The following is a 26,493-nucleotide window of genomic DNA, read 5'->3' as shown; positions in this document are numbered from 1 at the left end:
CATAGTTTGAAGTGTCAAGCAGGAAGGAGTGACGGGGCACACGGGGTTAAGGCCTTCCGGATTGGGCAAGCTCGTGGACCCTGAGCATCACGGACAAAGGGCGGAGGTGAGTCGAGGCATGGAGGGACGGGAGCTTTCCAGTTGATTTGTGAAATGAAATTGCATGTGATGTTTTCGAAGCCATACGAGGCCGCCAGGGAGAAGCTCTTCTCTCCTAGCAGTGACTGGATAGATTCACCATTCGTGTGTTCCATCCAAGTCGTCTCGTGTCTCGGCGAATTGTCGTATTCAACGCAAAGCGCGTCGTCAGCCTCTACCCGGCCAAACAAAAGCAGTAACATTATAGCCTCAAGGTTCGAGGCAGCCGCATCTTGCCATGAATCGCCCGAACCCTTTTGCATCTAATGGCTTCTTCAAACCACCATCTTCCTTCCTAGGTTCTTCCAATAGCTTGACCAATGCGGCGCGTCAAAGAAGTCTATCGTTAGACGACTCTGACACCGAAGCCCAGCGACACACTCCAGAGCCTCCACCTGTCACAAACGAAGCACCTGCAGCATCACTCATGGACACGAAAAAAAACGACCCAGACCTGCTAGCAAGCACTATAAACCCTTCCAACAACGTATCGCGGTCCCCCTCACCGTTCGCAAGACCCAAGAGTGCCGCGCAATCCGAAGACGACAAGGAATATGAGCTGCGGAACATCTCCCAAACCACAAGGCTGGTCACAAAGGACAACAACGCTGGCGAACGTGCTAGTGCACGGCGCATCCTTCAAAAAGGTGGAATTGGCCAATTTTTGTTCGGCACTGCTGTGGGCTGGCGTGTCTACATCGCCCTCTTGGTCTTCTGGGTTGGAGGTTGTCAGTTTGGCACCTTGCTCATGAACAGATTTATACTCTGGACCGGCACATACAAGTTCCCATACCCGCTTACTCTGACACTGTTGCAACTCTGCATCACTCATGTCTTCTTGCTGGGCTTTGCTGCTCTGACCAGGGGTCTTGCCGGCCCCTTGAGAAGCATCGGACTCGGTGCAATTGTCGCTCCGTCGCAGGCGTACAACAAGGGCAACAGACCTACGAGATATACTGGAGGCTTGAAGACGAAGTCTATCTTCACAAACATCTCGCACTGGTTCCTGCACAGCTCTGGAGGCATCGCTGGAGGCGGTCTGTTCGAATATCAGCGCAGCACGGTCAAGCACGTCTTTCCCATTGCTGTTATCTTTCTCGGCAAGACCGTTCTGTCCAACATCTCCTTTGCCTATGCTGTCATGCCCATGTACATGATCTCCAGGATTGCCGTAGTTCCCTTCACTCTGATCTTCACTGCCCTCTTGCTTCGCCAACAGCACTCGATTCAGACCATGTCAGCTGCCATGATCGCAACTTTGAATCTGCTGATGACCAGCCTTCGATCTGGAGAACGCGATCCTTGGGAGTCAGTCGTTGCTGGTGTCTCTAGTTCGCTCTTTGTCGCTCTATATCCCATTCTTCTTCTTCGTGGTTATCGACAGCTGGTCTCAGATTTGGTGCCTCAAGGTAATCTACTGAGCGTCACCGACTCGCATGCTCCAACTGTTAGTACAGGCACCAAAGAGGAAACTCGCGCATATTGGAGAGTCTTGCATTACACATCTTCACTTACGATTGCCATGCTAATTCCGTTCGTCATCATCTCTGGTGAGCTGAAGCAAATCAATCGCAACTGTTACTTCCTGGACGTACCCTGGTTCTGGTTTCTCATGTCTTGTGCATCGCTTGGCGGCTTTGGCATTTTCTGTTCGTTCTTACTGCTGGTGAAAGCGACTTCTCCCCTATCAGCGAACTTCGTTTCGCTTCCCAGGAGTGTCTTCCAGATCGTGGTTTTGAGTAAGTTTAAGATGCCTGCGCACAGCTGGGTTGGAGCTGGTCTTTGTACCCTTAGTTGTATGTGGTACTGTCTTGTCAGGATCAGAGATGGAAGGGGTAGAGGTGGCTTTGCTGCACTGCAATAAGGCATGATAAAGAATAACTGAGCCTCTTGACAGGACTGCGACATTTCGGCACTGCCGCTGAACCCAAGAGTCCTTTCCTCATGTTGTTGCCTTTTTGAAAACACAAAGAGACACATGCGATGTTCTGTGATTTTCCTCTGCTGCGAGCACTTTGATCGAGAAGCCTGCGTACTTAGGCTACTGCCCTTGTCCGTCGGCCAGGTGTGGTCATCGAACTCCTCAAGATTATATACGGTGATAACGTTGATACCCCGCATCCGACAACGGGATCTAACCAATCCCGGGACATCTCCGAATTCCTCATTCGGATCAAGGCGCTTTGGCGGAGTGGTTAACGCGATGCCCTGCTAAGGCATTTCCTTCGGGAGCAAGAGTTCGAATCTCTTAGGCGTCGATGTTTTTGCTGCTCTGGAAGCTGCTTGAGTATCTAGAACGCTTCCATATTCGGTTCTGAGATAGATGATTTTGGGGTGGTTGTGGTGAGCTTTTGATAAGAACGAATTGGCTTGGCGTTGGGACAGCCGTCGACGCTGCAGCATCAGAGCTCGGAAGCTGGACGCGCCACGAGGGTTTTGTTCCTTGCGAACAACATCGGTTCGCACAATTGTTTCTTACTACAACCTTGCAATCAATACTCATACCATCCCAGATTAGTGGCCTGCGCTATTCACGCCGTTTTCCTGGTTCCGGCTATCTATTGATATTATCTACCACGATCAACACCTGCTGATTTGCACGGGACCATGCAATCATTCGCTCGATGGACTACACGACTGTTGTCACCGTCTCCGGCACAAGAACTACAACTTTCGCAGGGGGTGTTGGTCCACTCGGTCCGACACTTCTTTTGCAGTCAATCGTCGCTTAAGACTCCTAACAAGGATCATGAGCAGCTCACAGCGGAGCAAGAGGCGAAATGGAAGAAACGCAGAGACTACTTAAGGGGAGTATTACAGAGCACACCGAGAAATGAAAAGAAGCTATGAGCACAAACGGCGCGAATTCAAGCGCAGCGCAGATCCCGCCTGGGTAGAAGACAAGAACGAACGAGACAGAGAATGCAGTTTTCGAAGATATCACGACGACCCAGAAGATAAAAGACGACGCCTCTTTCGCAATTGGGTATTCATCAAGCAACACCCTTCTTGAATTTGTCTTGTTTATTAAGCACTCATTGTCGACTCAGGTGACACGCCACGCTACGGCTATTCGCGAGGGTCTTGTTTGGAAGACCCATGTCCCGATACTGTACGAGCACAAAGTGAAGCATCACTGTGTCGGTTGTCGATATCCCAAGTACGATGGGCTGAAGTTCTGTAAGCATTTTCTCTCACTCCCAGAAATTTGAGAATTGTGCTAACGAAGTTTCATAGGGTGTAAGTGATCAATCATGGTCAGGTACCCAGGGTATCCTGTCTGTCACGAAAAGCCTGCCCGACTTTGTCTGTTTGAAGTCGTCAGGAGTGTACTAATTGTGTTCTTTTTTCGACTTCAGGGCGACAAATCTCAGATCCAAGCCTATACAAATGCCACCCGTGCTACTGTTCTCCAGGAGTCGCAAAGGTGTTGCCAGTCGGTTGGGAGCGCGTGGATTTTGCAGCTCGGTCGAGGACATCCAAAACGTCTCCCTTTTGCACTGAGATCCCCCCGTCATCTTTACGCGCCAAGTCAGAGTCCGCCTCCAGAGGAGAAGAGAGTGCGGAAGATAAGCAGAAAAGTGGTTAGTCTAGGAAGTCACATCAAAGTGCCAGAGCGACCGCAGAGTTCAGAAGCAGATATGGCTCGAGGTAATGTGGTGTTGAATGGTCGCTGTCATCTCCTCAGTGTCTTGCTAGACACCTCTCAATAGATATGATAGCGCCACAAAAATGCATCATCATGACATGAAAGCAACACGCTTTCATCTCGCCGCCGGCGGCTCAATCTTCACCCATATTCACTTCGGAGGCCTCACCCATCTAATCTCACCACAAAAAAAAACCCTTCCAAATACCCATCACCCAATTCTCTTCCTCTCCTTCTTCCTCACCCAAACCCCTTCTTCCCCATCCTCTCCCTCCCTCGTCTCAACCTCATAAAGCCCCAATCGATATCTACTCACGCTCGCATCCCCAGTATGCAAATCAAACGTCCACCCATGCCTCGGACACGTAACCCCCACACTCAACACAATTCCAAAATCTTCGATATCTGATAACGTTGCATTTGTCATTGGGTATCCTTGATGGGGGCAAGCGCTGTCAATAGCGTAGAGGCGGTTGTTATAGCGGAAAACCATCAATGACCATGATGGGGCATCTGCGATCGGGGTTGGTGTGAGTGTTGGTGGAGCTCCTGGTGAGATGGGTTTTGTGAATGTTTTGCAGGGTGGGAGTGATGATGGGTCAGAGAGGTCGTCGGGGCAGATTGGTGTTTTGTTGTCTGGTGCTCGCGAGATGTTTGGGTATGAGGACGAGGGGCCTGCGTATAGCCATGGATTGTTGTTGGCCATTGCTTGTGATTTTGATGTTGTTGTATTCAGTATATCGAAGTGACTCACGTGGTTGGTATGCAGTCGAGGAAGAAGGGATGTTGCTTATGTAAGCGAAATCGGACGCTAGCCGGACCTTAAATCTATATTCAAATATGTCTGTCACTGCCCAAAATCTAACACCAAAGGACTTCTATAACCATCAATATCTTCTAGACCTCATCCTTCTCTGCTTCTACAGCTCCCACGGTCTCGACTGTCTTTGCCGCCGGTCCTCTCCTCTCCTTCATCCTCACCAATCTCCTCTTATAAGCCTCAAACCACTCCTTCGTGTGCCCTTCCACTTTATCCTCTTCTCTTCTCCTTTGATTCACGATTTCCATCATCTCTTTCGCATATACGATCTCACCTTCATCATCTTTCAGTGAATGTAATCTCCTACCTACCCCCTTCCTCTTGACCCTCTCCTCGTACTCATCTCTCCTCTGCTTCTCCTCAGGTAATGTAGCAGAACCACTGAATATGGCAGCTACAGCCATAGCTTGAAACTCAAAGAGCGAAAAGGTGGCGACGTGGTAAGGTACGCCTATAAATACGAGTGTGGGATCGGGGATGTAGAAGATGTCTTTGTGGAGATTGTGAGTTACCTGACCTGTAGTGACGAGAGTTGTTGGTGTTGCAGCCTCGGGGAGTAAGTTGTCGGCGTGGTAAGGGGCGAGGAAAGGATAGGACATGTGGTAACCTGTTCCTAGGATGATATGGTGGACGTCGTTGATTGTTTCGCCGGAGGAAAGAAGTACACTGCCGGGTAGTGTATCGTCGTGTCCAAGCTCTGATGGCGATCCGAGGGAGGAGAAGCCAGCGATAGAGCCGATACGTGTGCAATTTTCTGGCAGCATGGATGGTAAAAGATCATACTCGCCGCCTCGACTCGACTGCCAGATTTTGTTCGCAACATCGCCCAACTCGCGGCAGATATCTGTGCTCGACACACCAGCTCCAATGACCAAGACGTTCTTCCCAGCGAAGGGTGAAGGCGAGCGGTATAGTTTCGAATGCATGATTCGTGTCGGGAAAGCAGTTTTCCAAGTCTTCAGATCGGGGTAATCAGGTATGTTGGGGGCATGATAATGTCCACTTGCCACAACGACTGCATCGAATTCCTGTTTGGTCTCATCAGCATTTTCTTCTCTGATTCCCGAAAAAACACGTACCTGCGCTGTGTTCCTGATCGCCTTCTCGCCAGCTTCTTCCACCAATTTCGAAGTACTGATTTCCCATTTCGTACCTCTCTTTTCAACTTTGTTGACTCTGGTGCGGAAGGATATATTTGGAAAGATGTCATTGGCAGCAGCGGTATCTTGGATGTACGTTGCCAGCACGTCGTGAGTAACGAAGTCAGGAGTATTTGGTTTCCAGTCATGGGTACGGAGCTTCATCTCCGGAGTCGATACGTTGTTATGGAGGCCTTGGTAACATGGACTGGATATATATCCAGTCAGCCATAGCCAGACAAAAAGCAAAGAGATGGCATGATGAGCTTACCCTGGTGGTGCATGCAGAATCGTGAGATCATCTCCGTCAAGATCGGTCTTCGACTCTCGCAACTCTTGATCCACGGGACTATCACGCCGAGCATGTCGATCGGTCCTCTTCAACAACGAGTCGAATGCAGGTGAGTCTCCGGTCGAAGGCAAGGTTGCTGGATAAGCTGGCTCTACCGCCGTACGAGAGTTGTACACCCTGTCGCGAATCAGTACTTCTTCTCGAGTTGCAAGACACAAAAGAAGAAACTCACCAAACACCTCCGGCAACATCTCCACGCTCGAAGACTGTGACTTCTAGGCCAGCATTCCTGAGATGGATGGCAGAAGATACACCACTGACGCCAGCGCCTATCACAGCAACAGTCTTGACATCCATGGTTTATCGTCTATGAAGCAACAACTAGTCTTTGGAATAAAAGCAAGGAGACACGCCATGCTTATGGGCTCGAAAGTATATCAGAGCTATGTAGCACGCAAGCAATTCACCTGCAGCCCGGAGGATCCCATTGGGGATTGAGATTGTCAACCCGTCAGGAGATAGTGATCCAGCACAGCCAACAAGAATGTTGTTAAATGTCGCAATAGTGTCAAAAAGTGATGTTAGGCGGATAGACGAATAGGTGGGCGGGCGTGGTTCCTCGACCCCACTCGTCACGTCAAGCTGCGATTTGAGCACGCAATCCGCGACTGTGTCGTACTCGAACATATGTATACTCCGTAAAGAATGGGTAACCATCGACCTGTGTCTTGATGCTAGGTCAGCAAACCAACGATATTACTTTTGACCCTTCCTATCTTCTGCTGTACTAGCGTGCGACTGCCCAGTCTGGTCATGCGAGCCTCAAATCGCTATGAGCACGATGCGCCGGTACTTATACGCTGTCTGGCATGATTAAATCCCGGGCAACACCGACGAAAGAAGAACGTAGCTGTCTGCTTATTCAATCGAGATCCCGTTTGTTGTATATCACGCTACACTTCGGTGAAGAAAACAAAAATATGTTGATTACCTAAACCTAACACGACGTCGATGTTGTTCTTTCGATCCTCAACGCCTTGCCCTCATTCTAATTGGCCTCAATAGCCGCCTCCTTGGTAATATCCAGATGACTGTCCTTGGCCGTATCCTGGAGGAGGACCTTGGCCGTATCCTTGCTGCTGTTGCTGGTCGTAGCCGCCATATTGTCCGGGTGGCGGAGGGCCAGGAGGGGGAGCATCATACTGGCCGCCATACTGCTGAGGCGCTCCACCATTGTATGGAACCTCGTAGCCTTGTTGGTAAGCGCTGGGATACGCGTATGGGTCATTATTGGCGAAATCTGCAGGCGCAGGAGGTTGATAAGGCTGTTGGTACTGCTGATTGTAGTCGCCGGGTGGCGGAGCTCCCCAGCCGGCTTGAGGTGTGACTGGAGCAGGTTGGCCGTAACCATGCTGTTCAGCTGCACCAGATGCGTTCATACCACGTTGAGGCTGGCCCATGCCAAAGACGTTCTGCATGTCTCCAGGACCGCCGTGTGAGTGAAGGTGAGGGTTTGCGCCACCTGTGTGATTGTGTCCGGCCTTGACGCTCTCGGAGCTGAGAACTCTGTCAAGATCATGACGCGAACGAGCCCAGTCCTCGACAACTGCAAACATGCTCTTTTGTATCTCGCAGTGAGGGTCGCGGATTGCAGGGTGGTGGAAGGCGCGAAGAACGTCGTTGAGAACCTCATCTTCCGGCACATCTGGATGGTCGAAAGCGTATATGACACGAGGGGCAACATACTGCAAGATACAAGCGGCAACCTTACCAGCGGGTTCGTTCAAGATGTTGCTGAAATGGTCCTTGGATAGCAGAGAGTGGGTAGGGTCAGTGCTGAAGGGGTCGGTCCAGACTTCGTACTGATGCTTGCCACTGGCGTCGACGACACTGGAGCTGCCCTGCTTAAGACTGCTAGAAGCGGCAGCAATCAAGGGGGTGATGTAAGGAGCAAGCAGACCCATGACTGTCAGTGTGACCTTTTCGGTGATTTTCTCAATCAGACTCTCCAGACCAGGAATCTTGGAGACGATGTTGCTGATGGAACGAACCACGTTATCGCGGAAGACCAAGATGGGGTAGATTTTGGCGACGATAGCTTGAGGATCCGCAGTGTTGTTGGCAGAAGCAACTGGGTTCCAGGCACGATCCTGACTGTAGCCACCATCGTCAAAGCCACGAGCACCCGCACCAGCATTCTGAGCCGCGTACTGATCAGACTCGGATTGCAGACGGACAGCCTCTTGGCATAGAGAGCTTGTACCAGGAACCTTTGACAGCAGACTGACCAGACCGGAGACCTCGCCTGAGGGACCTGATCCGGACCGCTTCCCTTCAGCAGAAGCATTATTCAGGGCACTCTGCATCTCATCAACCTCGCTTTGGGTGACATGGTCGGTGGCCTCACCAAGGACGGAGTGCATAAAGTCAACACCACCGAAAGTTCCAGTGACCAGAGGGAAGACTCTCTTTCCTCGAAGGTTGATCTCGGTGTTGGCGCCTACATGAGGAAAGACGTTGTGGTGTCCAAGCTCGCGAAGAGCCAGCTCTGTGTAGTTTGTATGTGCACCAAAGTCCTCCATACCTAAAAGCAAGGGCAAGATCAGCATGTTTCTCATGTAAATGTGAGAAAGGTGCAGACGACAACCGAAAGGCCATCTGATGGCTCTTGACTGTACTATCGATACACTCGCCTTACTTACAGTGCAAAGCTTGACCCAGACAACGAAGAGCCTCACACAGATCCTTTTCATCACCTTTGTTGCTGCCGTGAGTATACATACGGCCATAGTGAATGGCTCTCTTGAAGCTGTATCTGACATAGCCCGAGGAAGTGGCCCAATCACCACGCTCGTTGGCGATGTAGTTCTTCATACCAGTATCAGGATCAATTGCAAGCTCCTCGCGTGAAACTGGTCCACGCAGACGTTGATCGTACTGTCTTGCATCAATGTTGTCGGCATAATCCTTGGGGTTGTCTATATGCTCCTGAGAGTAGAGTTAGCAGAGTTTTGTGGTGGATCAGCATAGCTTCATTTTACCTCTGGCCGGTAAACACCAAGACGTTCTTCAGTGACCTCGAATTCGCCCGTGGCATAACCGAAGCTCATAAAGGCGAGGACCCAGACAAGAATACGAATCGTGCTGGCAGGAACACCCTTTAGAGTGCCGACGTCTACAGCCTGACTGTAGTCACGGAGCCAATTACCAAAGTAGACGCGCTGCAGGTTATGATCGTCAGTACGTGGACAGTGCTGGGACTACAGTAACAAAACCTACCTTGATCATCATCGAAGTCCACTTGTGTTTCTTCAGACAGTCGACTGTCTTGAGCATATCTTCAATGTCACCATGGCGCCAGTTCTTGCCTTCAATCTTTGAGATGGAAGCAATGTTTCCTGCGCCGAAGGCATGAGTGGGAGTTGCAAAGAGCAAGACTGCTAGTAAGCAGAGGAACAGTAGCAGCTTCGTGTGCGCCATGTTGCTCCGGATGGGAGGAAGAACAGAAAAGGCTCTGAATTGAATGCTGATGTATAGAAGATCAAACTAGGATGACGACGATGCAATTATATGGGGCTGAGTTACGAAGGATGGAGGGGCGCAGGTGGCTGTGCGTTTCGTGTTGGGAACGATTGTGAGTAATGCGCCACGAGAACTTGTTTCTAATTCGATAGGACCGCAGCAGACAGACACGCAGGTGGAGGAACAAAGGTTCGATGTCTCGTCGCCTTCCAAGAAACGGGTAGTTGCCTGGATACTAGGGCCATTCGAAAAATATACATCTAGAGGGAGCGGAAGAACCTGACTGCCCCTCAGGTGCAGCAGAACAGAGCGGAGAACAGAGCGGAGGACGGACGTGCCAAGAGCGAAACGATGATGAAGTTGCAGGGACTTCTTTTTTGGCTCAAAGCGGCGACTCTCCGAAGCAATTCCAGCGCCTCTTCTGGACTTTTCGACGACAACCATTTTATCGCTCTTGTCGCGCTCATTGTCTGGCCAGTTGTCGAGTCTTCCCAGCGGCTATTCAACACGAGCTCTATTATACACGCCGCCATCTCGCCAAGTGTCAAAATGTCCGACAGAAGATCTGGCGACGAGTCGCGCGCAAAGCGTCAAAAGATGGAATCCGATCCCGCCTCCAACCCTTACCTGGCACACATGAACAACGGAGACGACAACGGCTACTCGAACGGCAGATCCAACGGAAACGCCAAAGATGGCCTCACCCACTTCAAGCGCCACACCACCACAGCCGAGCAAGCAGCAAAGGCCGAGGATGGTCCCTCCAACCCTTTCAACGGCAACAACCTCTCAGAGCGCTACTTTGGTATCCTGAAGACTCGCAGAAACTTGCCCGTCCACGCCCAGAGGTGTGTCGCTCTCACTATCACCACAAGTGCTTTTGTGCTGACTACGTGCATAGAAATGAGTTCCTCCAAATGTTTCAACAAACACAGATTCTCGTCTTCGTCGGCGAGACTGGTTCAGGAAAGACAACACAGATCCCACAATTCGTTCTCTACGACGATCTCCCGCACCAGCAGGGTAAGATGGTCGCATGTACGCAGCCTCGTCGTGTGGCTGCCATGTCGGTCGCCCAGCGTGTCGCTCAAGAGATGGACGTTACACTTGGTCAGGAAGTCGGTTACAGCATTCGTTTCGAGGACATGACTTCGCAAAACACCATCCTCAAGTACATGACCGACGGTATGCTTTTGCGTGAAGCCATGAACGACCACAACCTCAGCCGCTACAGCACCATCATCCTCGATGAGGCTCATGAGCGTACTCTAGCTACCGATATCCTGATGGGCCTTCTCAAAGAGGTCGCCCAGCGCAGACCCGACTTGAAGATCATCATCATGTCCGCCACTCTCGATGCCGAGAAGTTCCAAAAATACTTCAACGATGCCCCTCTTCTGGCCGTCCCAGGTCGTACCCACCCCGTCGAGATTTTCTACACCGCCGAACCCGAGAGAGATTACGTCGAGGCCGCCATCCGCACCGTTCTCCAGATCCACGCTACCGAGCCAGAGGGCGATATCCTGCTCTTCTTGACTGGTGAGGAAGAGATTGAAGACGCATGCAGAAAGATCAGTCTCGAGTCAGATGAGATGATCAGAGAAGCAGACGCTGGCCCACTGAAGGTCTACCCTCTTTACGGTTCTCTGCCTCCTGCTCAACAACAGCGCATCTTCGACCCTGCACCTGGACCTTTCCGCGCTGGAGGTCGTCCTGGTCGCAAGATCATCATCTCCACCAACATTGCCGAAACTTCGCTTACCATCGACGGTATTGTCTACGTTATTGATCCCGGATTCAGTAAGCAGAAGGTCTACAACCCCAGAATCAGAGTCGAGTCCCTGCTCGTCTCGCCCATCTCCAAGGCTTCAGCCCAACAGCGTGCTGGTCGTGCTGGACGTACCAAGCCTGGAAAGGCTTTCCGTTTGTACACCGAGGCCGCATTCAAGAAGGAGCTCATTGATCAATCATACCCCGAAGTCCTGCGTTCAAACCTGTCATCGACAGTTCTGGAATTGAAGAAGCTTGGAGTCGACGATTTGGTACACTTCGATCTTATGGATCCTCCCGCACCCGAGACACTCATGCGTGCTCTGGAAGAGCTAAACTACCTGGCTTGTCTGGACGACGAGGGTGAGCTGACCGAGCTTGGTCGCATGGCTTCAGAGTTCCCTCTGGATCCTGCTCTCGCCGTCATGCTCATCTCTTCCCCAGAGTTCTACTGCTCCAACGAGATTCTCTCCCTCACAGCACTTCTCTCGGTCCCGAACGTATTCGTACGACCAAACAGCGCTCGCAAGCGTGCCGATGAGATGAAGGACTTGTTTGCCCACCCCGACGGCGACCACCTTACCATACTCAACGTCTACCACGCCTTCAAGTCACCAGCAGCACAAGAGAACCCCAAGCAGTGGTGTCACGATCACTTCTTGTCATACCGTGCCTTGCAACAGGCCGACAACGTTCGCATGCAACTCAAGAGAATCATGGAGCGCAACGAGATTGAGCTCATGTCAACACCTTTCGAGGACAAGAAGTACTACGAGAACATCCGCAAGGCTCTGGTCTGTGGTTACTTCATGCAATGTGCCAAGCAGGACTCTGGCAAGAAGCAGTACATTACCGTCAAGGACGAGCAGACTGTCTTGTTGCACCCTTCGACGGTGTTGGGCACTGACAGCGAGTGGGTGCTGTACAATGAGTTTGTTCTTACAACAAAGAACTACATCCGTACAGTGACATCGGTGCGTCCTGAATGGTTGTTGGACATTGCACCCAAGTATTACAACATTGAGGACTTCAAGAAGGGAGACATGAGAACATCACTGCAAAGAACGGCGGACAAGATGAGAAGAAAGGAGATGCTCGCTGCGGGCAAGCGCTAAAAGTGTGGATGCGTTTTAGTGTATAGATTATTCTGGAAAGTTGGAGGCTTCAATTCATGATCAATACTGTCTGATTGCTTTGACAGACGAAGCAACACTCTGATCTACATTCCTCTGTTCTTGGTGAAATGCTAGATATGTCCGGATGTGCAAGGATAATGAGTCCACGAAAGCACGTGCGCGTGTTGTGCCTCGGCCAATGCTTCGCGTCTTCCTCAATCGGCAGCTCCAATTGTTGTGTAGACTTTATTCGTATCAACATTCCCGCCCTGTTACAAGACAACTACAATGCCGACACCGATAGAGCAGGCGCTCATTACACTCGTGCCGACCCTCAATTCCCTCCCACAAGAGCTCATCGACCTCTCAACCTCTCTCCTGGCTCAATCACGAAACAAAGCCTCCTCACTCAAGCCCGAAGAGGAGATCGGAAGAACATATGCTTGCGCACACATCGCAGTCGAGCGTTTGAAACCTCGCTTAGACATCGACAAGGTCGTTGCCAGGCCACCCGTCGCACCGAGAATCTACAAGAAGCTATATGGGTATCTGGACACATCATTGAAGGAGCCTGCGACACCGAGAACGAACAGGCTGAAAGATGTAGAGACCGTGGGTACACCTGGAAGTGGAAGAGGTCGGAGAAGTGCGGCGGATACGCCGTCCAAGACCCCTGCGAAGACTGTCAAAAGTGCTGGTGCCACGCCTTCGAAGACGCCAGCGTCCGTTGCGAAGAGTGTGGGAAGTGTTACGACATCTGGCAGGAGGACGAGATCGGCGTTCAAGGCTCCAGAAGCAAAAGACGAGGCCACAGTACAGGACTCGGAAGAAGAGAGACAGAAGGAGGCAGCACAACAAGAAGAGAAGGATGATAGCCTGCCCGACCAAGTACGACCAATGGCTGAAGCAGTCTGCGATGCTCTCGACGTACCACAAGCCACACCACACGTCTGCGCAGCTCTCTCTGCTATTCTGCACCTACGAGGCTGGAACGACACAAAGTCAGAGCCTCCCAAATCAACCCCTCGGTCTTCTGCCAAAAAGCGAAAACAACCACTGACAGACACAATTGACGTCGCGGCAATCGAAGACCCCTCCTCAATAACACCAACATCTCTTCCAGCACTCATTGCAGCCGTCTCTCTAGTTACCACCTTTACGCTCCGCAACACTGTTATAGACGGCACAACCTATGCAACCGCTCGCTCCTCCACCATCACCGCACTTGAACCCAACGGACCCTTACCAATAGACGTCGATACCTTCCTACACGCCAGCAAAGCAGAAGGCTGGCTTGAGCTCCCATGGTTCACTACCGTCAAGGCCTCTACCATCACATCCATCCCTCAAGCACAAACACCAAAGAAGAACAAACCCCCTGCCAAAACGCCTCTACACAGAAAGGAAAAACATGCTCCGAGACCAGTAGCCAAAGACGCGGAAATGGATATAGTCATGGAGGATGTGGACGCAGAAGCTGAGGAAGAAGACAACGATAGACCTGGTGCTGGACTGAGATCAGGCTTAGGGACTATGTTTCAAGATTCTGTGGATTGGTTGAGTGGAGAGAGAAGGAAAGCTTATAGATCGTGGGAGCAGAGTGTCAGAGAGAGGTGTGCTCAGATACAGGGTCGAGCTTGAACTTAGTCATTACAGCTAAAACATCACTATGAATGTCATGCTTCAACGTTCGCTCTTGAAAATACACAATGAGGCACGATTGCAGCATTTGTCCCAGTGTATAGGAGCGCGAAGCTTGATTCTACAACAAGTCAATCTCACGAGACAGTCAGAAGGCCTATCAGAGACAAAACCACAGCTGTGCGCCGTACTTTGATACCACTTAACCATGCTCAAAGCTTCCAGAACCGTCTTACAAAGGTTGCAGGACCTGTGAGATACTTTTCGAGTCTCGGGATGCATTTATGTGCTTGTAAATTGTAACACCCTGGTGATGGCTTGAGAGATCGCGTAATTGTGATCACGATCTGCGTCTGGAGTCACAGCAAGAATGATCGGCCGCGCTTGCTTCGCGTCTCGTGATGACGATCGGATGAGAAACCAACCTCTTCTTGTCTATGCATTCATTGTCTTCACACTCTGCTTCAAGAAGGCTTCAATGGCATTCAGATCTTGCCACCATGAATATGAAAGTCGGTCTGGATGACGGCGAGTGCGGCTCTAAAGATCCCGCTTTCAGCCTCAGAACAATCCTTTGTGACGGTCTACATTCCTCGACTCTACAGAGCGCATCCCCGTCCGGATGACGTCCCTTAGCAGCTCATACGCCCAGGAGCATCTGCGGAAACTCAGATAGTACGGCTTGTGTAGTACATAACGAACTAGCGGCGACATGATGGAACCAAGTTGAGTTGGCCCTCGTGTTGCGGCAAGAGATCTGCTCTACGAGAATGTACACGTTGGGTATGTTGTAACGCATTCACGTACTATGGCTTCTTTGTGTATATGTTCAACACATACACATCCGGATGCGGATATGCTTGAGGCTGCTTTCGACACAACACGCTTTCAACACATATGGAGGACAAACTACAGGTCTTTCGACCTTCTTTCTTCTCTCAACGAGCAAGAGAGAATTCTGGCTACCTCCAACAACAGCTTTGACTTGATTTGAAACTCTTGTACAGTCGTGCAATCCGTTCTTTCGTCCTTGATCTCCATCTTGCACTCCCTATTTGTCTTGAAAGAGAACAACCAAATCACTGAAAAGGTATAATCCGCCCCTGACCGAGAATACTGACAGCAGCATGGCGGACCAAGGGGATAATTCCCCAGGAAAGCCCGTTCCTCCCGGCATTATCGTCACTCCTGCCGAGGACCTGACCACGGACGAAGTGACAAAATCTTCTGACAACTTGCCCCAAGCATCTCACGACACCGAAGACGATAAGGTCCACTCCGGACAGGAGGACGAAGCCAACCCCGAGTCTGAGGACAAGCCCCCAGTATCCCCTGAGGACGATGAATTTGAAGATAGCGGGGAGAGAAGACCCGTCTCTCCTGTCAACGACGACGAAGATGAGAAGAGCGTGACATCTTCGTATTTCTCGGATTCGGACTCAGACGAGGAAACACGTGGACGCGCTCGCAGGTCCTCTAGAGACCGCGACATGTCCCCTCCCATCTCTTCTACCACCCACTTCGCCAAGCAGAATCACATTGACAGGGCAACTGCTGAAAGACGACGCGATCAAGAAGGTATCACCGGGGGTGCCAGGCGCGAGGCAACGAAATCAAGAAGTCCTCTTGCTATCAAGTCAATCACCCGTGATGGCGATAAAGTCATCGTTACCTCTCCTACATACGGCACTATCACTCTCACGGACCCCACGATTACCGAGCAAATGGACAAGTCTTTGGCAGACCGCCAGTTTACCCTGTCCCCTGTTAAAGATGCTCTGGCATTTTCGCTGGATGTTCAAGACGCCATCGAGAAGGCTTTCCAAGAAAAGAAGATTCTGGAAATGGCTGAGAGTTACAAGAACGGAGCCAAACACACACCACCTCCTGTCCCCGAACGACCTGGATCACCACAGTTCGGATTGTCTTCAGCTGATGCGGAGGCTCAATACGAGGACAACAATCCTGCTAGCCAACAGGCCAAACTACCAGGTCTGAGTGTCCCTGCCGAGACTGGCTCTCTTGGTCACCGCAGATCTGCCTCTGCCGATATCGCTCGACAGACATTGCAGCAGAGCAGATACAGACTCATCCACAACGATCTGAGAAGAGCCGCGGTCAATCCAAAACACAATGTAGGCGTATGGGACAAAGACGCGCTCTGGGGGTTCATGCGCGCACAAGACAACAAAATTCTCTCCATCGCCGAAGTCTTGCAGAAGAACAACTTGGAGAGCGACGTCGAGGGTATGATAACCTTGCAAGATGAAAGAAAATTTGCAAGGACTGAGGTCGAGCGAATCAAATCCGAATTCGACCGCCAATCGCTCGCAGACAAGCAACGAAATTCAGAGCTCGAGGCTGAGCTTGCCAGTGCTGAGGCAGAAGTTGCAAGGTTGCAAGCTGCTCAGGAGTTGCATCGTACTCGCGAATCCATCATTCGTTCTGACAGTCTGTCTCCTGAGAGGCAACAGTCTCTCAGAACAATCGACGGTCGCTTTGAACAGCTCAACACCATGCAAGAGAACGCCAATAAGGGTATGGACGACCTTCGTTCACAACTTAACATCACTGAAGAGCTTCGTGAAGACAACGAGAAGCTTCGAGTTGAGAACCAGGAACTCCGCGATCAGTTGTCGCAAATGAACAACCAGATAGTCTTTTTCGAGGAACACGAAAAGGAGACCGAGTCGAGGATAATCCAGCAGAAGCAAGCCATTGAAAAGCTCAACAGAGCCTACACAACCCTCGACAGAGAAAACACCCAGCTGAGGGCTCGTGTTGAGGACTTGCAGGATGCTAGCGACAAGACTGATATGGAAAATGCCGAGCTCAGGGTCCAACTCGAAAGCTGCCTGAACGCCCGCTCTGAACTAGCAAAGGACAAGTCTGGTTTCATGCCTCTCGAAGAATCATCTAGCATCATCGAGATTGACACCGAACTTGAAGCTTTGAAAAACTCGAACCCTGCGCTCTCCGGCAAGATTACTGCTCTCGAAAAGGTTCTGGTTCATGTCAGAGAAGACTGTGCCAGGTATCGAGAACTGTACATGTCCGCCAACGAACAACGTGTCTGGTCTTTCGCTCACTACGCAACTGTCAAAAAACCATGGCCTGTCCCAACTAGAGAAAGGATGGCTCAGGTGTTTGTTGCCATAGTCAACGACAACAGAAAGCCTGTTGAAAAGTCCATAGAGCCCGCAGACGTTGCTCTGCATGGCCGGTCTGCCCGCGATTTTCAATTCGAGCTGACTGGACTTGTCGAAGATCTGTCTCTTTCAGGAGTGTTGACAAGAGGCCAAGTCGTGCAATGGTTCGCTGCCGGTTTGGGCATACGCAAAATCTTCGAGGAAATCCGGGCCTTGGATCTTCATCTGGACAAAGATATGGAAGAAGAAATTCTGCGAGTCCTGATCGAGGAAGGTTATTGCTATGGTAACTTTGACGTGTTTGCTTCTTTCGTCTTCTCTGACCGACACATCTCGCGTAAAGAATTTGTTGTTCGCGTCAACGACATCATGGCTGTGCTGGACAGAATCGACAAGGATTTGGTCAGGACCGAGACCGACCTTGAGATAGCACAGCGCAGAGTCGCGGAGCTTGAACACAAAGATCGTGAACAGTCTAAGAAGGTTGGAGCACAAGCTCATGAATTGAGAATGCTCGAAATTACTTGGGATGCTATCGAGGAGCACTACGGTAATCCCGAAGGCACTCTTGGCAAATTCATCGAGCTCCAGGCCGAGCATGAAGACCTTAAGGCAAGACATGATGGTCTGACCAAGGAGGTGGCGTACTATGAAAGTGAACTCGTTGACACACGTCAAGAGTTGGACTGGAAGGAGTTCACTCGTGGCAACTTTGACGATCAAGAGTCTTGCACTGTCATTGCTCATCGTGATCTTGAAGCAAGAGTACAAGATCTTGAAAATCAGAAGCAAGAGCTTACTGCGGCGTTCAGCAAGCACATGATCGAGAGCCAATCAACACCCAACACTGGAAACGATCTTCCACCCCTTTCTCACGACTACTGGGCTGAACTCTACAGACTCAGAAAGGAGAACGACCAGTTCACCAGAGAATTAGAGATTGAAGCAGCAGCTGTGCCTAATTCTCCAGCTTGCGAGTATTGTTCTCAAACCAGGAGAGCCAATGCCAGGTTGCTTGATAGACTTAGACAAGCGAGGAGAGAGGCTGCCTCAATACCTCCCCCTGACTCCCCTTCGGATCCCCCAGCAGATGCTACAACAAAGTCTCCATCTTACTGCGACAGCTGTCTATACCTCACAAGGATGCTCGGAGAGACTGAACAGCAGAACAGAGACTTGGAGGACAAGCTCTGGGTCAAGAAGATCCAAATCCGTAGCTGTCACTACGAGATTGACAAGACCAAGGATGAACTTGCTAAAGCCAGAAATGAGATCGAGAGACTTGGGTTTGAGGACGGTTCTTCATCGCCCAAGAGTATGTCCACTCAGCCTACTTCAATTGAGAGTACTCCATCCAAGTCAGCAGATGCCGAGGAAGTCAGAAAGCTCAGGGAGATGAACGCCAACTATCAACAACTTATGAGCGAGAGAATCGCAGACAGCTTAAAGAACTGGGGTGCTACGAAGCTTGCAGCTCCTCCTGCTGACCTAGAGCAAGAATTGTTCGACTCTTTCGACACTGAAACCAACGCACGCAAACATGTCATCGAGAAGGCTCAACTCGAGAAGCAAAATGCGGCCCTGCAGAAGAACCTTGACGACCTTGAAGCCACTGCTTCGCAACTACATGGTTCCAACGACGTGGCTGTAGTCGCCAGAATTGAAAACTTGAAGAGACAAGTCGATCAGATTCCAGGGCTTCAGGCGCAGATCTTGACTCTGACCAACGAAAAGGAGAAGCTTATCGTGTCCAACGATTACCTCAAGGGTAAAAAGAGCCCCGAGTGCTGCGGTCATACTAGGGACGAGCTCCAAAAGGAGATCGAGGCTCACGCTGCTACAAAGAAAGAGTTGGACGATGCCGGTAACCTCGCTATTACTTCAGAAGATGAGGATAAAGACCCATGTGCGGACGTCAAGCAAGAGCTGCAGAGGACCAAGAAAGAGCTTTCCGAGACCACGAACCGCATGTCTAGGAAACACAAAGATCTCACCATAGAACTTGACTTCACCAAGAAGCAGCTCGTGGAAGCAAGGGAAAGCATCAAGGTCAACAACTTTAAGCTGCGTCCCGACGAGGATATACAGCCAGCCGATGAGACTGATCCTTGCAGGGATGTAAAAGACGAGCTTGCAGCCCTCAAACTCGAGCACCAAGAAACGGTGGATCTCGTCAAGGAGATCTCGGCTGAGAATGAGAACACCAAGAGGGAGCTTAGAGAAGCTCGCATCAATGCCAGTCGTGCCAAGCCTACTATTCCTGACGAGAACAAGGTCGATGACAAGAAGGGCGGCGACGCCAATACCAACGAGCAGAACAAGCTTCTCAAAGAGAAGATGAATTTGATCAAGCAGATCCGTGAACTTGAGGAGCAGATCAGAAAGGCTCGTGACTGCCACCTCAAACAAGCCAAGATCGAGAAACTCACCCAAGAGCTCCGCGTTGCTGCTGTCAAGATTGAAGAGCTCAAATTCGAGGTCGGTAAGCTCGAGGCTACGTCCAAGGCCTACCGTCTCGCAGGTGATAGACATGGTCCACCTGCAAACGACGATCAATGTAAGGACGCCATCAAGGAACTCATCGGCGAGCAGACAAAGCTCAAGGACTCCATTGACACTTACAACCTTGACGCACCTCCGAAGAAGTATACGCCAGTAGAGTTGGAGGAAAAGTCGAAGAGTTACATTACACCACTGGAGGAGGAAGCGCCCAAGAATTACATTGGAACAGCTTTGAACGTCTTCAAGAAAGTCACCTCATTCGCACAAAAGGAGGAACCAGCTGCCAAGCCCGCTGAGAAGAAGGACGGCAAGAAAGAGAAGCCTGCAGCTGAACCTGAAGAAGATCCCGAAGACGACCCTTGCAGTATCTACAAGAAGCAGTTCAAGGATGTCAAGAAGCAGGTTGATGCCTTTGAGAAGCTGACCTTGTTCAAGGAGAAGTTCCTGAAGGAGCAAGAGAGAGTCGAGAGAAGGAACAAGGAGATCATGCAACTCAAGACCAAACTCGAGCGTCTTCAGAATGATGCAGATGCACCATGGGCAGTCCGCAAGCGTCTCAATGAAGCTGTGAACGCCAACCGCAAGCAAGCCGACATCATCGAGTGCAACAGGATTGTCGCAGCTCAGCACCACAAGGAAATCACAGCGTTCCGCAAGAAGCTGGAAGAATTGATCGCAATCGAGCCTGATGCTCCAATGAAAGACTTGATGGACAGAAACCAGAAACTGCAGAAAGAGAATGACAGAGTGCAGGGCAAGTTCTTGAAGCATCAACTTAAGACCAGCCAGCAACTCAACTACCTGGGCAAAGAGATCAGTATTCTGTATGCTGAAAGAGATGATTGGCGTGGCAGTAGGATGACCGAGGGTCTGTGGAAGCCGGCTAATGCTGCTAAGAACAGCAGCGTCGAGGGATCGACTACTGGATCGCCCAAGGCGACCGAGACCGAGACACGCGGATCTCTTGCTAAGACGACCGAGTCTCCGACAAAGACGACTGACTCTGTTGCTAAGACAGGCGAGCTCGCTACAGAGACGCCCGTGGCCAAGCCCGGTGAAGACTTCAGAGACACTCCGGAGAACCCATGGCCCAGAATTACATATGACTGCTGGCCCCGACCTTCCGCCAGATTGCAAAAGTCTTACGAAGAGATAAACGAGAAGAACGATCGTTTGTACGACAACCCAACCTATGTCTTGAAGGTCCGCGTACCTCGCCACCCAACACCTGACATTACCGGACTCTGGACCGCAGTGCACCACACTGCGTGGAAGCTTCCAGAACCCAAGAAGCTGACTTGGTACGAGATGGTCAAGGAATGTATCGCGAATGAGTATTTCTTGCCAGGACTCTGGATCGTTGTCTTCCTTTTGGATTACTTAGGCCATGATCAGTACACCGTGCCAACACTAGACTTCATCTTTGGTCGCGAAAACGATTCTAAGAATCTGGCTGCTAGATGGACACCCTTCATCATCATCTTCTTCGGCTTGTACACTTGGTGGCTCCAGCAGGTGCACCGAAGCGTCTATGGCAAAAAGGAAGAAGAAGAGGTCATCGATCTCTTGCTGAAGTGGAAACCAGATCCTTGCAGGGAAGTCAAGAAGGAGCTTGAGAAGGTTCAGACTAAGTTGAAGGAGAAAGAAAAATCCGACAAGGAGAAGGAGAAAGACAAGGATAAGGGCAAAGAGAAAAAGGACGAGTCAAAGAAGGACACCAAAGACTCTTGCAAGGACGTCCTCATCGAACTTGCCACCAAAGCCGCCAAATTCGACGACGCTCAGGCTCGATTGAACGGGGAGAAGAGTGTTATCGATTGGAAGAACGATAAGAGATCTGACCAGCAATGGCAACAGGTTCGGGATACCAGATTCTGGGAAGCTGCCGGTATCCCAGGACCTCTTTCCGCAGATGCCGTCACGTACGAAGAGTTCCTCAAAAGGAGCGGTCTCCGAGTGTGGAGTGATCTGATGGGACCATGGGATTACCGCACACCGGTTCCAGGCAATCAGCTTGCATTGCGGTCCTCAACCGAGAGCTCAAGTGGATCTGGATCTGTACCCTCTGCTGAGTCATCGCCTGGAAGATCTGGCGTACACCCTTACGCTGCCAACAAGTCCACTTTGGCTGACGCTTGGAAAGACTTCTTAGAACGACACCCTGAACTTCGAAGGTTCACCATAGGTTTCTTACCCTGGACCCGAGACCTCGTCATCCCTGGATCAGTCAACATGAACCTCAGCGTCAATATCAGACGCAATCTTGCCTCATCCTACGGCGTCACGTACCCTAGCCATGGAGAATTGACTGCTTGGCGTGCTTCTCAGGGTTTGCTACCTCCTACAGAACAAGAACTCGCCGCCACCGTCATTGACCAGAATGGCAACTGGACGCAGATACCAGCCCACTTGCAATCAGCAGGTCCTCTCACCGCTCCTACTACGTATCCCCCCGGCTTAGACAAGGCTAAGACTGATGCGTTCTTGGCAGCTCTGAGAGCAATGGGCGCTCCTGTTGCACCAGCTGCTCCAGTTGCACCAGCTGCTCCAGTTGCACCAGCTCCTGCTGCCGCTGGTCTAAACAATGCTAAAGCTTCTGTTCCAGTTGCACCCGCCACTGATCCATGCAAGAGCGTCAAAGACCAGCTTGCCAAATGCGAGGAGAAACTTGAGGCCTGGAAGCACCGCCAATGGAATTTCGAGCCTGACGAAGTCAAGAAACGCTGTGACCGATGGTACCAAGAGTGGAGAGCCAAGTCTGTTCTCTACGATCCCGTCCGTAAACAGCTCACCGATGTTGAGGAACAGCTTGAACGTGAAAAGGCGGAGCACAAGTCCGCAAAGGAGGAACTTGCCAAGGCTGACCCCAAGACGATCAAGACCAACACGCAACAAAAGGCAGACGCCAAGGCTCAGGAAAAGAAGATCGGAGAGATTCAGAAGGAAGCAGACAAGAAGATCAAAGAAGCCGAGAAGCAGACTGATCAGTCCAACAAGCGCGCAGAGGAATTCCGCAGAGCACTTGAGCTTGAGAGAGAAAGAAGGCTCAATGCTCCCACTGTCGAAGACGAAGAAGACGAAAGACTTGACAACAGGGTGCCATGGGTTCGTTTCTGGATCACTCTCATCATGTCGATTCCACTTTCTCTCCAGTACTACCGATACACGCAACTCGACTTGATGCCAGAGTACCAGAACTCGACTCTCTCGACGACCGAGATTTTGTGGTATAATACTGTTGAGTCGACCAGAGAGTACCATACTCTGATCACCGTCTGGGGTATCATTATTGCTGCTGTGTTGTTGATCTGGGGAGCTGCACTTGCCTCCGTAGAAATCAACCCATGGCGTACTTACGATTCTGACAGCGATTCTGACGACGATGACGACAACAACAACAGCGACGGCAACGATGGTGATGGTAAGGGCGACGATGGCAAGGGCGACGATGGCAAGGGCAACGGCAAGGGCGACGGCAAGGGCGATGGCAAGGGTGATGATAGTAAGGGCGATGATGACAAGGGTGATGACTCTAACAGCAAGAAGAGCAAGAAACCATCGCTCTCCTTTGTTCTTCCCCGTTCACCTAAACCGACACCACCAAAATCCCCCAAGTCACCGAAATCTCCCAAGTCACCCAAGGTTAGCAGCCGATGGAATCCTTTATCATGGTTCCTCCACGGTGTAGCACCACCTGCGCCGACGTCTCCCAAAACTCCTCTGGGCTTCCAGACAACTCGTCAGCAGACTTGGAAGCATTCTCACATTACTTCCGTCAGCACTGAGCCTTCAGCAGGTATATCCACAGAAACCAAGCCCGATGAAGTCAAGGATCTCAAAGACAGACTTGAGAAGTGCCAGCGGAAACTCACTACGACCGAAAGACTACTTTTGGCTGCAAAGGCCAAGGAAGCAACTTTCAATCAGTCTGGATCCTCTTCGATAGACCTGAGACCTCAAGCCGGTCCGAACGCTGATCAGTACCGTCGAGCCTTCAAGCATTCGACTATAAGTTCTATAAGTACTGCGCCGCAAGCCGCTAAGGAAGCCGCAAAGACTACCAGCGATAGTTCCGTCGACAATAACGCCCTTAAGGTTGAGCTTACCAAGCTCAAGAAGAAACTCGAGGCTGCTAACAAGAAACTTGCCGCAAACAAGGGTCAATCCTGGAACGAAGTAATTCAGTTGGATGAAGGCTGGGAAGATCCTTGCAAGAGTGTCAGAGATGAACTTGAGCGTGTCAAGTTGCAGCTCAAGCAAAGAAACGACGAAATCGAATGGATGAGAAGACAAAAGAGAAAGGAAGACAGGCAGAAGGCTGGTATCGACGATGATAGTGAAGATGACTCAGACGATGTGGACGGTCCTCCTCCCGGCTCGCTAGAGATGAGATTCAGGGCTGCTGAAGATATGGTCAAGGTCAGAGAGCAGCAACTCGAGAAGGCAGCCGATGATCTCAAGGTCTGCCACGAAGCCACTAAGACGCTGCGAAACAAGTTCTATGATGCACGCGATGGATGGGATGCTGAGAAGAAGAAGGTCGAGGCGTTGGAGAAGGCCCGGGGCTCGACTCAGACTTCGAGCACCGGCACTCAGACCTCACCCTCGAGTACCCAGGCTTCATCTGGTGATGTCGATCACTCGGAGTGTAACAAGCGGATCAATATTTTGAGAGCCAAAATCGATACTCTTGAAAAGCAGGGCTCCAAGCAAGATGACGCCGCCCAGCAAGAGCTGATCGACGGTTTGAACAAGAAGGCCAAGGGCCTAGAAAGCGGACTCGATCGTACTTTCAAAGAGCTCAACCACTACAAGGACATGTACAAGCGAGGCGCTGACCATGGAATGTGCCTAAAAGATGATAAACGCACGATCCTCGAGAACCTGGTTGCCGAATACGAGAAGGACGGGGACTCACGTGTCGCTGAGCTCGAGCTGCAGCTCAAGGATGTAAGAGCCAAAGAGAAGCAGGCTCTTGAGGATCTTGAAATTGTCAGGAAACACCTCGCCGATTGTGAAAACTCGAAGAAGAACCGCAACGATGATTTGAGTGCTGAAGAGAAGGTGGCTAGCGCCAACAAGGAAGCCGAGGTTGCGAAGAAGGAACTCGCCGACTGGGTGAAGAAGCTTGAACTCAACAAGACTTGGGTGTTGGAAAACCCGTCTGCCGACTCAGAGGTTGCCAAATTGCAGCGTCTCTTGTTCGAGAAGAACGACTTCTTGGATTTGATCACTTGGCAAAAGGAGAACGTTGAGGAAAGTCTTCAATACTACAAGGACCTGTTGAAGAAGACCCAGGAAGCCGAGGACCATGATCAATGCAGGGCTATGGAGAAGTTCTACAAGCAGGTGGCCAGCGCAGCAGAGAAGGCACGCGATGAAGCTGCTGATACCAACAGAAAGCAGTGGAAGGAACTACTGGCTGAACAGACGAAGGTTCACGATGCAAAGCAAGAGAAGGAAGCTGCTGAGAAGAAGGCTCAAGAGGCAGAGAGGAAAGCCCAAGAGGCAGAGAAAGAGAAGGAAGCACTTGTCAAGCAACTCGAGGACAAGACCAAGGTAACTCCGCCTGAGCCAATCAATAAGGATGAAGATTCTCCTTCCGCAGGTATGTGAAGCATCCTTCTCCTGACACACTGCATCAAGCTGACAAACAAGAGGTGACCTCTAATGCGGTCCAAGACGCACGCCGTGCAACTAGACTCGCCGAAGCCGAAGCACGCAAATACAAACTCGAGCGCGATCGTCTGGCACGCAAGATCGATGATCTAGAGCAATCTCTATTCCCATCCAGTTCCGCTACCACGCCTACATCCTATAACACTGGCTTCTCCAGCACAAATACCTCTAGCACGAACACAAAGTATTCAAGGCCCGCGAACATCATCACCGACTTCTCAAACATGGACGATCCATTCGACGATGGCCTAGCCACAGGAGGCATGATGACTGCATTCCCTTCACACGACCCCAACCGCCTTTTGAACATCCTCGGTCGCCCTCGATCCATCCACTCACCAGCCCGAGCACCAATCCCCACCCCTCTACCTCCCTACCCCGACTGTGCACCCCAAACCCCCGCAGGCCGCCGCCGATCAGCCCAACGCATGATCGATTCTCCAGCCCGCGAGCGAGCCCTCGCCGCAGAACGCGCCTACCACGCCGCAACCAACGCCGCATGGTACGAATTCGAAGAAAACAGAAGCGATCAATACGCATTGACTTTCACGCTTTTGAGAAAAAATATCAACATTCCTGTGAGGGATACTTTGGGGAGACTGGTCGGTATTGCTGAAGAGGAAGGGGATGTGGAGGATGAAGCCGATGATGAAGAAGAGGAGGAAGAAGAAGAAAGAGAAAGTGAGAGTGATGATGAAAGTCTGAGGGATGAGGAGTTCAATGTAAGTCGACCTGTGGAGAAGACAAGACTATCGAATACTTGCTAACGACTGGAATAGGAAAAGCACAACCATCAGACGCCTATGCCGTTACCGCGCTTCAAGTAGACGCCCAACAACGGATACCACAGTCCTTGACAACTTTGTCTTCGCAGCATCATCACCTCATACGGATTACCGATAAAACCAAAAGGAAAAAGTCAAAAAAATACACACAGTCACTGTCGCTACAGAACACCTCCCGTAATTGGCGTTGGACATTACACTTTTCTGTTTTGATTGCCCTCTCTCATGTTCTGTTGTATTTGGATAAGGAGTTGGTGGAATGATTTTTTGCTGCACGCATTGCTTAGTCAAC

General features: G+C 50.9%; 7 protein-coding genes across 7 annotated transcripts; 4 read left to right on the top strand and 3 right to left on the bottom strand.

Annotated features, from left to right (window-relative positions):
* Positions 1 to 628: 628 nt before the first annotated feature.
* M436DRAFT_8746 (uncharacterized protein) lies at positions 629 to 1,987 on the top strand (the record flags this gene model as incomplete). The annotated part of the gene is made up of 1 exon (XM_013571018.1): positions 629 to 1,987. A coding segment is annotated over one exon (1,359 nt), but the record flags the coding sequence as incomplete, so codon positions are not given.
* Positions 1,988 to 3,998: 2,011 nt separating this feature from the next.
* M436DRAFT_73430 (uncharacterized protein) lies at positions 3,999 to 4,493 on the bottom strand (the record flags this gene model as incomplete). Its single annotated transcript, XM_013571365.1, has 1 exon — positions 3,999 to 4,493. The coding sequence occupies one exon, from the start codon at positions 4,491 to 4,493 to the stop codon at positions 3,999 to 4,001; it is 495 nt and encodes a 164-aa protein (XP_013426819.1).
* Positions 4,494 to 4,684: 191 nt separating this feature from the next.
* On the bottom strand, positions 4,685 to 6,395 carry M436DRAFT_48686 (FAD/NAD(P)-binding domain-containing protein; the record flags this gene model as incomplete). The annotated part of the gene is made up of 4 exons (XM_013571172.1): positions 4,685 to 5,644; positions 5,687 to 5,954; positions 6,018 to 6,153; positions 6,278 to 6,395. 4 exons carry the CDS (start codon positions 6,393 to 6,395, stop codon positions 4,685 to 4,687), a joined length of 1,482 nt encoding a protein of 493 aa, XP_013426626.1.
* A 1,133-nt stretch (positions 6,396 to 7,528) lies between these two features.
* Positions 7,529 to 9,485, bottom strand: M436DRAFT_15631 (heterokaryon incompatibility Het-C; the record flags this gene model as incomplete). The annotated part of the gene is made up of 4 exons (XM_013571029.1): positions 7,529 to 8,622; positions 8,741 to 9,026; positions 9,080 to 9,259; positions 9,318 to 9,485. Coding segments are annotated over 4 exons (1,728 nt in total), but the record flags the coding sequence as incomplete, so codon positions are not given.
* A 624-nt stretch (positions 9,486 to 10,109) lies between these two features.
* M436DRAFT_47944 (P-loop containing nucleoside triphosphate hydrolase protein) lies at positions 10,110 to 12,445 on the top strand (the record flags this gene model as incomplete). Its single annotated transcript, XM_013571050.1, has 2 exons — positions 10,110 to 10,408; positions 10,462 to 12,445. 2 exons carry the CDS (start codon positions 10,110 to 10,112, stop codon positions 12,443 to 12,445), a joined length of 2,283 nt encoding a protein of 760 aa, XP_013426504.1.
* Positions 12,446 to 12,733: 288 nt separating this feature from the next.
* On the top strand, positions 12,734 to 14,086 carry M436DRAFT_64466 (uncharacterized protein; the record flags this gene model as incomplete). Its single annotated transcript, XM_013571256.1, has 1 exon — positions 12,734 to 14,086. One exon carries the CDS (start codon positions 12,734 to 12,736, stop codon positions 14,084 to 14,086), a length of 1,353 nt encoding a protein of 450 aa, XP_013426710.1.
* A 1,127-nt stretch (positions 14,087 to 15,213) lies between these two features.
* Positions 15,214 to 26,243, top strand: M436DRAFT_64465 (uncharacterized protein; the record flags this gene model as incomplete). Its single annotated transcript, XM_013571255.1, has 3 exons — positions 15,214 to 25,345; positions 25,384 to 26,138; positions 26,196 to 26,243. The coding sequence occupies 3 exons, from the start codon at positions 15,214 to 15,216 to the stop codon at positions 26,241 to 26,243; spliced, it is 10,935 nt and encodes a 3,644-aa protein (XP_013426709.1).
* Positions 26,244 to 26,493: the final 250 nt, after the last annotated feature.

This window comes from Aureobasidium namibiae (assembly GCF_000721765.1).
Source record: "Aureobasidium namibiae CBS 147.97 unplaced genomic scaffold scaffold_10, whole genome shotgun sequence".
Classification (NCBI taxonomy): Eukaryota; Fungi; Ascomycota; class Dothideomycetes; order Dothideales; family Saccotheciaceae; genus Aureobasidium; species Aureobasidium namibiae.
Note: the sequence above shows the minus strand (reverse complement) of the source record. Positions and strands in the feature narration are given on the sequence as shown.